At 45.3% G+C, this 13,993-nt stretch overlaps 1 protein-coding gene across 3 annotated transcripts in view; it reads right to left on the reverse strand.

Annotated features, from left to right (window-relative positions):
- Window positions 1-933: 933 nt before the first annotated feature.
- Window positions 934-13,993, reverse strand: part of LOC110485216 (calcium channel, voltage-dependent, P/Q type, alpha 1A subunit, a) — a 178,282-nt gene continuing 165,222 nt past the window's right edge. For 2 of the 3 annotated variants that reach the window (XM_090197047.1, XM_090197046.1), the window contains exons 27-29: window positions 6,911-7,127; window positions 6,401-6,714; window positions 3,917-5,513 (exon numbers count right to left, since the gene is read on the reverse strand). In XM_090197047.1, the coding sequence (XP_090053173.1) occupies window positions 4,728-5,513; window positions 6,401-6,714; window positions 6,911-7,127 (1,317 nt within the window). In that variant the 3' untranslated portion in view covers window positions 3,917-4,727. Of the gene's footprint in view, window positions 5,514-6,400; window positions 6,715-6,910; window positions 7,128-13,993 lie in introns of all 3 variants that reach the window. The other variant, XM_090197048.1, reaches the window with a different exon arrangement.

Here is a 13,993-nt window from a genome sequence, read left to right on the forward strand (position 1 = left end):
TGAATTGATGTCTGTACCCAGTGGGACAGGGCAGGCAGGGGTAACACTAGAAACAGAGGGAGATAGCAGAGACACAATATTTACACTCCTAAATGCACTTATACACACTACCTTACACATAACAATACACTCCGTTACACACATCAAATGTCTCTACTTCTCCAAATCTATAACCCCAACGCAAACACACTCTCATTCTCACTATAATACACCCTTTCACTCAAACATACGCACACATTCAAGCATACACTTGAAAACACACACAAAAAAAGAAACAGAAGTCTCTCCAGACCAACAGTGTGCATTCTCTCTGGTTTTTATTCATTAGGAAGAAATCTGTCTGGAATTACAAAATGCACGGGTAGAAATAGCGGTGAGATAGGTTGAGAGTGTGAGAGATAAGAGTGAGAGAGACAAGAGTGAGAGAGAAATAGAGAGGGAGTGAGTGAGAGATAAAAGATCCCACAGCCAGAGTTTTAAGGGTTACATCATCAGATTTGGCTGGCTCCTGGCCCCATCCAAAAGTAGGCAGGGATATCCCCATCTCTTTTAATTTGATTCTCTTCTTTAAAACAGGAGTTCTCTTTTTTTGTAGTGTCCTGAACATGGTTGTGTAGTGTCTCACCTCCATGTTTACAGTTAACAGCTGGCAACATAAATAAACAAACCAACTTTGATTCTCACCAAAGTCATCATGTCGCTCTTTTGACATTTTTTTTTTAAATAGATTTTTTAAACCTTTTTTGTTCTCAAAAATAGAAGGAAAAAAGAAAACATGTTGCTTAGTAAAAACATCTATCTATATTCATATATTTTTTAAAATCTGAATTCATATTCTTATTTTTTGATTCCTGAAGATGACAGTTCATCCACGGTGTGGCATGCACATAGCACATGCAGTTCTGGAAGTAGATATTTTCCCTTTTTTTGGTATTTTTTTGGTACTTAAAATGCTTTTATTTCTATGTTTTCCATAGCAGCTCATACATTGCTTTTTGAAGTAACAGTGGGATTATTTAGAATATGTGTTGTTAGTGGATGGTTGGTCAGTACAGGACACAATGATTGACAGTGAATGTTAGGGCCTCTCATAGTTTCAATTGTAGGGTGATTGACATCTTATTTCATCTTGCACACAGACACACAAACATTCTGACACTCGCTCACAAACACAGGCTAACTCACACACACACACACACACACACACACACACACACACACACACACACACACACACACACACACACACACACACACACACACACACACACACACACACACACACACACACACACACACACACACACACTCACCAACTCAAATCTCATCACAAAATATTCAAAGCAAATAAACAAATGAAATGAAATATCCAACGAAAACAGCTAGCTATTGATGTACACACACACACATTGAATGTACACACACATTCTTGCTATAAAAGAACGCATTCATACACAGACACACACGCAAACACACACACGCCATACGCACGTACATGCATACTTGCTACAGCCAAGAGCTACATACTGAGAGTGTATCTGTATATTCCTATCTTATCAGTGTTGTGATGTGACTTATACACGTCTATGACATTCCTACGTTAGATGAATACTGTAAAGGCAATGTGCCTGTGCACTTTCTGGTCAAAGTGTGGTACATAGAATCATGGGATATGTCTTTACAGTACATCAGAATCCAGATATGTGCAGATCTAACTGCGCTATATCTATGGCAGCCGTGAACAAACACTGTTACCTGACGCTAATGGTTTTGACATGGAGTGTAATAATAAGAATAATAATGACATAATTCTAATAAATGAATGGTTCACTATGGCAATCCTCAAAGTCCGGCAACTGTGAGAGAGACACTGTACGGAACAGTGGTGGGTATTAGGATGGATGTTAGGTTGAGGCGCACAAAGACACACAAAAAGAGAATAGGGTGAAACAGGACACAGAGGTTTGGCAGAAAAGACCAAGTCATTGTTTCTCCCATGCATTTTCATTGGCTGTGATACATGTCCTGTGCATTTGTGATTGGCTGTGTTACATGTCCTGAACACAAAGGAGGTGATCCACCAGTGACAGACAACACTTAAACCTTATGCTCCCAGTTTAAAGACAGATACGAAAACATTGGAATCCGACAGTCAAAATAGAAGGGGTAATACAATGATGCAATAGGACAGGGATGCAATGTATTGCATACAGTGCCACCTAGAGGGCCAAACTGGTAGAGGAGCTCTGTCTCATTACTGCTTTATCTGGTCTACTTTAGTCTGTAGACCCCGTTACCTAAGCAAGACCATTTAGCTGCCCTATATTTACCAAAATGATTAATATATGTAAACAACTGTCCAATGAACAAGTATACATGTCAGATACATGATTTCCTGTATGATGTTTGACATTGTTTTTTTTTAGTTCCTTTTTAAGTTCCTTTTCCCTTCCCCACCGTATTACACTGTATCAGAGTCATTACTATGATTACTCCTGTTCCCACAATGCACCTCTCTGACAAAGCTCCGCCCACCAGCCGGACCAGTGGACCACCAACCAGACAGAACGTCTCACTAAACAAAGATGGTGACGCGCTGAGCACTATCGACTCGAAAGTAACAAACACAAATACAAGACTAAAATAATTCTGTCTCACAAGCATGAACATCGTCATCATCATCATCACCATTATTATCATCGTTATTATTATCATCATCATTATTATCATAATCATCAATAGTATTGTTATCAGTATCTATAGAACCATTATCACTATTAATAACAAATAAACGAAAGGTGAAGAGGTTCCCTCCTTTCATCGGCCTTTCTTTCTCTCTCTCTCTTTTCATCGCTCTTTCAAACACAAACCCTGGAAGACTAGAGACATATCTCTGGTTTGAACGAGGCTATGCGTCAGCAGATGAAGAGCCAATAAGGACCATGGAGCGTGCTTGTAACTTCCTCCCCCAGTTTCAACTCCCTTTTAATATGAACCTATAATATGTGGGGTCTGCGTTTTCATACTTTCCTGCCTTCTTTCCTTCCATGAAATAAAAGTAGGCCATGTAACAAAATATCTACTTCCTTGAAAATGACTGTGCAATCTCAGCCACATCAACAGTTATAATTTGGCACAGAGCATTTCAATAAGAACAAAGTGGGAAATAGATAATCCTGTCCCTCCGCATAAAAAAGGCTTGGACCTTGTGCTTCTCTTCCTCATCGCCCCATCTCTCCATCCATCCTAACTATCCTGATTATACCTCCAGCACAGGAAGAGAGAGAGAGAGAGAGAGAGAGGGGGACGCCTCATCTCTCCATCCATCCTAACTATCCTGATTATACCTCCAGCACAGGAAGAGAGAGAGAGAGAGAGAGAGAGAGAGAGAGGGAGAGGGATGCCCCATCTCTCCATCCATCCTAACTATCCTGATTATACATCCAGCACAGGAAGAGAGAGAGAGAGAGAGAGGGACGCCTCATCTCTCCATCTATCCTAACTATCCTGATTATACCTCCAGCACAGGAAGAGAGAGAGAGAGGGACGCCTCATCTCTTCATCCATCCTAACTATCCTGATTATACATCCAGCACAGGAAGAGAGAGAGAGAGAGAGAGAGAGAGAGAAACAAAGGGATTACAGGAAAAAGAGAGAACCCCACAGACTAATATAGAAAGGACCCAGGGATAGTTTCCCCCACATTACAGTAGTTTCTCTTTGTTATCATTTTTTTGTATCAATCATGCAGGATTCCACAGGTTTTTAAACTCTGCAAGTTCCAACGAAGCTGTGCGGGTGCAACAGAAGAATCAAGCTTCAATGTTTCGAAGAAGAAGAAGAAGAAGAGGAAGAGGGAAAAGTAGCAGCCGCAGGAGTAGAAGAAGAAATACTGAAGAAAATGTTTATTTTTAAGTTTATTTTTTTTTATGTTCACCATCCACTTTTTTATGTTTCTTCTCTACTCGGTTGGGGCGGAATCTTTTTGGGGGGGTTGGGGGGTTGGAATGGATAGATTCCGCCTACATAACCCCCTCTCTCGTTCAGAGTTAGAGTGTGTGTCCCGGTGCCCCCCCCACTCCCCCCACCACACTCAGGTGGAAGGCTCATCATCACTGATGTCATTATTAACAGTAAACACAGATGATAAAACTCATCAATATCTCCCCATCATCGGGGTTGGTGGTTGGTTTTTGCAACTAACGCAACTCCACTTAGTTCTCCGCAATGTCATAGTTTCTTGCGTTGATTACGTGATGACGTCTTGGTCGTTGTGGCGGTTTTTAATTTGTTTCCAGAGGCGTAGCATCATGATACGGTGAGAAAAGCATCCGTCCCCATATCATCCATTTTGAAATCATCCATTTTGAAAAACTCCTTGTATCTGATGAGCTGGGTTCCATAGTTTTTGGAGGAGGAATTGGTTTGTACTCCATACCCTGTTCACTAATTTCCACTCATCCTTCAGTGGTCCTCCTCCTCATCCCTTTATTCTAACTACCCCTTCCTCACTCCCTCCATCCCCGGGAAACACTGAGCAGCAGAAGAAACGAAAAGAAAAACAAACGGAAATAAGGAAAGAAAGAATCATGCCTTGGTTTCCCCTGTCTCATGGTGATCAGTGATCTGGCTGTGTGTTTTCCTGGGCTGGGAGGTAGGGACTGATAACTCAGACAGTGTGGTTGAGCCCTCCCTCCCTCCATCCATCCCTCCATAGTCTCCAGAGGCTAGCACCTGTTGTCATCCGCGTTGTTGTAGGGTTCGTGCAGGTCTTTAGTGCGGGGCCCTCTAGGCTGTGGAGGGGGGACCTTGTGGGGCCCGGGGTGGGTGGGGCCGTGGTGGTGTTGCGAGGAGGGGGAAGAGGCGCGGTACCCGTTGGGGAGACGTCGAGTGGGGGGAGGCTGTTGCCCTTGGGGGGTGGGGGTGGTGTTGGGTGGGGGCGCGTGGCGGGAAGTCCTGGGCGAGGTGCGGGAGTGGGGGTTGTTGGGGTGGGGGTTGTTTGGGTGCGGGTTGATAGGGTGCTGCTGCTGTGGGGTTGGGGGATGGTTTAGCACGGGGAGAGTAGGGTGGTTGAGGGGGTGAGGCTTGTGAGGGTTGCCCTGTGTGGGGCTCTGCTCGTAGGGAGGCGGTTTGTGGTGCTCACGGTCGTAATCCTGGTAGTCCTGGTTGTAGAAGCAGCCGTCGCCCTCCAGCGACCCACTCTCTCCTCCTCCTCCTCCCCCGTCGCCCCAGCGGGGAGGGGGGTGGCAGGCTTGGTTGGGTGAGCCATGGTGGGGCGGGGGAGGTCCCTGGGGGGGCTCAGGGGAGAAGCGGTGAGGGGCGGGGGCGGGGGCGGAATTGCGCCCCAGGGGCTGGGCCCCGGGAGGTGTGGCCATGGCTTTACGGACAACAGGAGAGTAGGTGACGTGTGGGCGGGGCGTTGCCGGGGTCTGAGGGAGTTGCCGACGGCCTCGTCTCGGGGTACTGGTCCCCGAGGTAGAGGGAGCGGGACTTTCGCTCACCGAACTACTGCCCTACACGAACATTGAAGGCAAATAAAAAAAGAACCATAAAATTAACGACGACACGAACAGAGAGAGGGAGGAAGAGAGAAAGGGAGGAAGAGGGAGAGGGAGGAAGAGAGAAAGGAAGAAAGGAAGAGAGAAAGGGAGGAAGAGGGAGAGGGAGTCAGGGAGGGAGGGAGGTAAGAAGGAAGAGAGAGAGGGAGGGAGGAAGAGAGAGGGAGGGAGGGAAAAGAAAGGGAGAGAGAAAAAGAGAGAAAGAGAAATACAAGGAGAAATAAATAAAGAGAGGGAGAGAGAGAACAACAGACAATAACAACAAGAACAACAACAGCAACGAGAAGAAGAAGAAGAAGAAGAAGAAGAAGAAGAAGAAGAAGAAGAAGAGAGCAATCAGGAGAGTGTGAGGGGAAGGAAGGATGCCGGGAAAAGAAAGACATAAAAAAGCGATATATAGAAAATGATGGGAGTCAGCATACACCGTAGGAAACAGAGAAAAGCGATGAGTCATGAAGAATAAAGAGAGGACACAAAAACAACAGGAGAAAAGAAAAGAAGAGATCAGATCTGACACAGTAGGCCTCAAAATGGTGATTGTGAAGGTTCCCACAATGCACTCTTTCAATGTTGTTGCCTTGTTCAGTCTGTCTCTTATCTGAATCTAGGTTGTTAACCAATCACCTCTGTGTGTAAGTGTGTGTCTAAACTGCTGAATCCTATAAACAACAATAGTTAATGAATAGACAATGTATGGAAGTGTCAAAAAGGGAAAGTCAGCCGCCTAAAGATATTTAGGCCAAGGAGATGGGGGAGACACTCAAGGTAGAACTAAAAGGAGAACCTGAGGCTAAAACAGTTAGGAAGGTGGTTCAATGTTGACACACATCATAGAAGCCCACCTGTCTGTGTGTCATGCACTCTCTGCCCTCGCTGGGTGACCGTGACCAGCGACGGTCGTGCTCCCTATCCCGGTCGTGGTCTCTGTCTCCTCGGGGCTGTCTGTGACCACCGTGCTCTCCCCCCCGGTCGGCGCGGTCGGCACGGTCTGGTGTGTAGCGCTCCTTGTCCACAGAGCCGCTGTGATGGTGGTGGTGATGGTGGTGGTGTTTGCGGTCTTTCTGCCGACCGCGGTCTCTGTCGCGGTCACGGTCCTTCTCCTTGGGTGGCAGGTCACCTGACTGAGTGGTGGTGCTCAAGTCTGTGCCCAGTACTGCTGGAATGGAGGCAAGTTATTGTTGGCATCATGGTATCTCTAGTGTCTTTGTAACCATGACAACATGACAACATAAAACACACTTTGATACAGTAGCAACTCAGGGAACTAAGCACGTTCTTCTCACACACTCTCTGACTCACACACATTCTGAACCGTTCCTGACCAACGCATGCACACTCATTCTGTCCCTGACCTGTATCTGCGTCTGTATATCGACACAGTGACCGCTCGGAGGCCCGGTGGCTTCGGTCGCGGCGTCGGTGGCTGTGCCTCGGTGCACCGCCCTCCTCGGGGATCACATACTCCATTGCATAATCATCGGCCCCTCCCCTTTCCCTCTGGCCCCTCCCAGATCGACTGTGACCAAGGGAGGAGGCTGAGCGCTTCATAGGACTATTATCTGTTATAGTCTGGGAGAGTGGGATGGAGAAAGAGAGAGACAGAGGGATGATAAGAGAGTGGGATGGAGAAAGAGAGAGAGAGAGGGATGATGGGAGAGTGGGGCGGAGAAAGAGAGAGAGGGATGATGGGAGAGTGGGATGGAGAAAGTGAGAGAGAGGGATGATGTGAGAGTGGGATGGAGAAAGAGAGAGAGAGAGGGATGATGGGAGAGTGGGATGGAGAAAGAGAGAGAGAGAGGGATGATGGGAGAGTGGGATGGAGAAAGAGAGAGAGAGAGGGATGATGGGCGAGTGGGATGGAAAAAGAGAGAGAGATGATGGGAGAGTGGGATGGAGAAAGAGAGAGCGAGAGAGGGATGATGGGAGAGTGGGATTGAGAGTGGGATGGAGAAAGAGAGAGAGAGGGATGATGTGAGAGTGGAATGGAGAAAGAGAGAGAGAGAGGGATGATGGGAGAGTGGGATGGAAAAAGAGAGAGAGATGATGGGAGAATGGGATGGAGAAAGAGAGAGAGAGGGATGATGGGAGAGTGGGATGGAGAAAGAGAGAGAGAGGGATGATGGGAGAGTGGGATGGAGAAAGAGAGAGAGAGAGAGAGAGGGATGATGGGAGAGTGGGATGGAGAAAGAGAGAGAGAGAGGGATGATGGGAGAGTGGGATGGAGAAAGAGAGAGAGAGGGATGATGGGAGAGTGGGATGGAGAAAGAGAGAGAGATAGGGATGATGGGAGAGTGGGGCGGAGAAAGAGAGAGAGAGATGATGGGAGAGTGGGATGGAGAAAGAGAGAGAGAGAGGGATGATGGGAGAGTGGGATGGAGAAAGAGAGAGAGAGGGATGATGTGAGAGTGGGATGGAGAAAGAGCGAGAGAGAGGGATGATGGGAGAGTGGGATGGAGAAAGAGAGAGAGAGGGATGATGTGAGAGTGGGATAGAGAAAGAGAGAGGGATGGATGATGGGAGAGTGGGATGGAGAAAGAGAGAGAGAGGGATGATGGGAGAGTGGGATGGAGAAAGAGAGAGAGAGAGGGATGATGGGAGAGTGGGATGGAGAAAGAGAGAGAGAGAGGGATGATGGGAGAGTGGGATGGAGAAAGAGAGAGAGATTAGGGACGATGGGAGAGTGGGATGGAGAAAGAGAGAGAGGGATGATGGGAGAGTGTGATGGAGAAAGAGAGAGAGAGAGGGAAGATGGGAGAGTGGGATGGAGAAAGAGAGAGAGAGGGATGGAGAAAGAGAGAGAGATGGATGATGGGAGAGTGGACAGAGAGGAGAAGAGTAGTCACACAGCAGGCTTCTCAGGTTTACTTTCCTCATGTCTCCTTTCTAGTCTCCAGACATAATGGGGAAACGAAGGGACTTGTGTGTGTGTGTGTGTGTGTGTGTGTGTGTGTGTGTGTGTCGACCTGTGTGTGTGTGTATATACTGTATAGTTGTTTACCTGACTTTTACATGTGTGTGCTTCTACATTCCTACCATATACAGTATAACCTTGTAGAGGTGGGCACCAGGTAACCCATGATAACCCCCCCCCCCCCCCCCCCCCCCATACTGTTCCACACACATGCCTGTATTAGTATCATATATACATCATGCTGCCTCAGGCAGAGAGAGAGACAGAGAGAGACAGAGAGAGAGAGAGAGAGAGAAAAAAAAAGAGACAGAGAGAGAAAGAGACAGAGAGAGATCGAGATAATAAAAAGAGAAGAGGAAGAAGACAAACAACAGTAAAAGTAAGAAGAAAGGGAGATGAAAGGGAGGCAATAGGCCATGCCTGACATGCACCCAGGACTTCATCTGGAAAGATAGGTCAGTATCTCCTAATCACCCCCAAAAGACTAACCCACCCCATCCCCACCCAATCCCTCCCCCAAAATCATAACACAATCCTCTGCCAGCCCCCTCTGCCAGCGTGCACATAGGAGCTGTCCCGAGTCCTCAGCCCCACTCAGAAGCTCTCTTTCTGGGGCACGGGGAGCCGCTCTGACCTCATAGGGCTGCTGGACACCAGGACAGTGCCTATAATGCTACTGGTACACACCTGCATACTGTATATACCAGGCCTGCTAAGGACTAGTCCACCAGTGTCTGCTGGTTTCCGATACTTTATTGAAGAAGGGATCATTTGGATGTAGAGTTAACTCCCCTGGTATTCCAGGTTGAAACCAGAATAGATGATAATGGACTGAAACCAGCAGACAGTGTGTAGCTAGGATACCCTCACACACACAAACACACATGGAGACACATACACCAAGCACACACCAAGCACACACAACAAACACACTCACCAAGCCTACACACACAGGCAAACACACACATGCATGCACACACGCACAAAATCACTCCAACAAGGGCACACATACTCCTGGCATGCATGCAACACCAACACCAATACATCAGCACAGACAAGCACACAGGCATGATACACGCAACACACATGGCACACCCAACACAGAGCAGCAGCAGCAGGAAGAGAGAGAGACAGAGAGAGGGTGCAGAGTTTGCCAATCTCAAATCAACACCTTGACCCTAACCGCTTGGCACAAGGACTAGAGAGGTAAGTAAATTAGCCTTGTTCCAACATCCTGACCTCACATAATCACATTCACCAGGCAAGATGTAAGTATTATGGAAAAAAATCCATCTGGCTTATCAGAGGGCAGGGTGGAGCTATTGCCATATTGCTTATATTTTGCATAGACACTGAGTATCCAAAACATTAAGAACACCTGTTCTTTCCATGACATAGACTGACCAGGTGAAAGCTAGGATCCCTTATTGATGTCACTTATTAAATCCACATCAATCAGTGTGCATGAAAGGGGAGGAAACAGGTTAAAGGATTTTTATGCCTTGAGACAATTGAGACATGGATTGTGTAAGTGTGCCATTTAGAGGGTGGGTAAGAAAAAATATTTAAGTGCCTTTTGAACGGGGTAAGGTAGTAGGTGCCAGGCGCACCAGTTTGGGTCAAGAACAAAAAAGGGGGTCCAACTCAGAGCCCCACCTGTTCTGAGCCCCATCTATATATATATATTTCTATATTTTTTGCCGGTTCTGCATGTTCTTTTGGAATTAATACATGTCACATATCAGTTTGCAAACAATGTAAAAAAATATTTTATTGATTTAATAAAGCCACATACAAACATGGTTTATTTTTTGCTTTCTTGAGTAAAGCAGCTCCAAAACACAGCAGATGTTTCAGCCTAGCTCAGTGCTTTCTGTGGGGGTGGGGCAGCCAGCGGAAAATACAGAGCATAGGGGTTGTCAATCTTCTCCAGTTGCGCTGTGATTGGCTTAGTGTTCTGTCACTCATGGGGACACTACGTCACCGCAAAATCTACAGGAAGACCTAGAAAGTTCAAGCCGCCTTGGGTGCTGCCATAGATTTACATTAGAAGTGCCCATCCAAGAAGGCTCAAGGTCATTGGCCACAGATAAAATTACGTCAAATCACGTTATATCTACCGTAGCTGAATGGACTGATCATGTCAACGTCATGCTTTCAAAGTCTTAGCTAGCAAGTTAGACAAGCAGTCATCATCATGAATCACGTCGACAATCTACAGGCAAATCCTTTTCAATCTTTGTCATATGAAGAGAAATTATAGATAAAATGTATCTGTGCTCATTGGCCATTGGACATGAACATTACACAACAAGTTGGAAATCACAAATTCAACAATGAGAGGTTTGGAAGGAATCAGTGGCTAAATATAAATGTTGCAAACCAATTACTATTTTGCTTCCTCTGCCTGCTATTCGGTGGAAAGGGTGTGTGGGCCAAGTCTGGGTTTAAGGGTCTCTTTTTCAAGCTTAAAAGGATAAACATTCACACACAACACCATGGGCCAGAAAAGGTTGAATACATTGGCCATGTTGTCAGTCCAGCATGACTTCTGCCGCGTTCAAAACACCTGGCAACTCGGAACCCCGAAATGTCAGATTTCAGTGAGTTCAAGACAACTGGGAACTCTGGAAAAAAAGGAGCTATGACTGGGAAAATACGTTTTGAACGGTCATCCAACTCGGAATTCCAAGTCGGGAACTCGGGCCTCTTTCTAGAGCTCAGACCTGAAGATCACTGACGTCATGATTCTGCCTTGTTTTTGCCGAATCCCAGTTGTCTTGAAAGCACCATAAATCCAGAGAAAGCCAGACTTTGCAGACAATGTTTCATGACAAAATTTGCCCACAAGAAGGACCACCGAGCCACCTTCCTGTTCAAGTGAGCACAGCAGAACGGTGAGTCCAAAAATGTATTGTATGTTGCTGCATAAATGATGTAACATGCCAGGGAGATATGTATACTGTAGCTAATGAAGTAATACTAAGTGTATGTTGTGTAGTAAGCTGTTAGTAGCCCATGTGCCTCACTTCAATAATTTTGTCCCTTTCCCTCTCATAACTTAGCCTACTGTTCTGACTTGGTGGTGCACATGTAGCCTATAGCCTGTTTTAGAGAAATGTCATCATAATTGTCTGCTTATTTATTTGTTTATTATTTTATTTAACCTTTATTTAACTAGGCTTATATGCCCCCTTTATTTTTCCTACGGTTCTGACTTGGTGTACAGGGAGAATAATGTAAGAACGGCTCTTGTTCTGATTTCTGTCGGTGTACATTTCTGTCGCTGAACAAATAGTTATATTGGCTACGTCCGTCTTAGCTAGCTCATTAATGTCGGAATCAAAATTACGGATTGCCTCTCATCGTCCCCTTATGCCATAGTTTGTACCTCTCAATTACCAGTAGAAACCACATTTATTTAAGCAAGTCTGCCATGTCAGTTATGTTTTTTAAAAGGCAGTAAATGAGGCTGAATGAACTGTTTCGCTGCCAGACAAGGCTCTGCTGATAGCCAGGTGTAGCAGTGGTAAGGATTCACTCCATGGTGCTGAAAAGAAAGCTCTGCTGTTGGAACAGCTTTATGTAGGCCCTAACAGTTTGTGGGTACCGTTTGTCACCGTTATAGCGCAATGAATGTATTGTTTAGTGTTGTGTTGTGTAGTGGCTTTGCTGGCATGAATAAAATAAACAAACATACTCCCACCAAGATTGACATGCTAAAACCACCACTGGGTGTTCCTCATTTTTGGCATACTCAGTGTACATACAGTAACCAATCTTTTCAGATAAGATCTACATTAGAGGATAGGGGTCAATTTGGGTTTTAGCATTTGAGTAATCGTGCCATAAAACACATTCGATTCGAACTGAATTGAAATCAGTTAGTGGAAGAATCAGAGCTTGAAGCTCCTACCCTGCAATCAGTCAGTCTTATGTGTCAACAAACAGGGTTGTCAAAGACAAATAGGAGGGGAGGAGTACCAGCTATTGTTTGAGAAAAGAGAGAAATGAGAGGAAAGACAAGATACACATACAGTGCCTTGCGAAAGTATTCGGCCCCCTTGAACTTTGCGACCTTTTGCCACATTTCAGGCTTCAAACATAAAGATATAAAACTGTATTTTTTTGTGAAGAATCAACAACAAGTGGGACACAATCATAACATTTATTGGATATTTCAAACTTTTTTAACAAATCAAAAACTGAAAAATTGGGCGTGCAAAATTATTCAGCCCCTTTACTTTCAGTGCAGCAAACTCTCTCCAGAAGTTCAGTGAGGATCTCTGAATGATCCAATGTTGACCTAAATGACTAATGATGATAAATACAATCCACCTGTGTGTAATCAAGTCTCCGTATAAATGCACCTGCACTGTGATAGTCTCAGGAGGTCCGTTAAAAGCGCAGAGAGCATCATGAAGAACAAAGAACACACCAGGCAGGTCCGAGATACTGTTGTGAAGAAGTTTAAAGCCGGATTTGGATACAAAAAGATTTCCCAAGCTTTAAACATCCCAAGGAGCACTGTGCAAGCGATAATATTGAAATGGAAGGAGTATCAGACCACTGCAAATCTACCAAGACCTGGCCGTCCCTCTAAACTTTCAGCTCATACAAGGAGAAGACTGATCAGAGATGCAGCCAAGAGGCCCATGATCACTCTGGATGAACTGCAGAGATCTACAGCTGAGGTGGGAGACTCTGTCCATAGGACAACAATCAGTCGTATATTGCACAAATCTGGCCTTTATGGAAGAGTGGCAAGAAGAAAGCCATTTCTTAAAGATATCCATAAAAAGTGTCGTTTAAAGTTTGCCACAAGCCACCTGGGAGACACACCAAACATGTGGAAGAAGGTGCTCTGGTCAGATGAAACCAAAATTGAACTTTTTGGCAACAATGCAAAACGTTATGTTTGGCGTAAAAGCAACACAGCTGAACACACCATCCCCACTGTCAAACATGGTGGTGGCAGCATCATGGTTTGGGCCTGCTTTTCTTCAGCAGGGACAGGGAAGATGGTTAAAATTGATGGGAAGATGGATGGAGCCAAATACAGGACCATTCTGGAAGAAAACCTGATGGAGTCTGCAAAAGACCTGAGACTGGGACGGAGATTTGTCTTCCAACAAGACAATGATCCAAAACATAAAGCAAAATCTACAATGGAATGGTTCAAAAATAAACATATCCAGGTGTTAGAATGGCCAAGTCAAAGTCCAGACCTGAATCCAATCGAGAATCTTTGGAAAGAACTGAAAACTGCTGTTCACAAATGCTCTCCATCCAACCTCACTGAGCTCGAGCTGTTTTGCAAGGAGGAATGGGAAAAAATGTCAGTCTCTCGATGTGCAAAACTGATAGAGACATACCCCAAGCGACTTACAGCTGTAATCGCAGCAAAATGTGGCGCTACAAAGTATTAACTTAAGGGGGCTGAATAAATTTGCACGCCCAATTTTTTAGTTTTTGATTTGTTAAAAAAGTTTGAAATATCCAATAAATGTCGTTCCACTTCATG

Source organism: Oncorhynchus mykiss, chromosome 13, assembly GCF_057628025.1.
Source record: "Oncorhynchus mykiss isolate SJ-2025 chromosome 13, ASM5762802v1, whole genome shotgun sequence".
In the NCBI taxonomy this organism is placed as follows: Eukaryota; Metazoa; Chordata; class Actinopteri; order Salmoniformes; family Salmonidae; genus Oncorhynchus; species Oncorhynchus mykiss.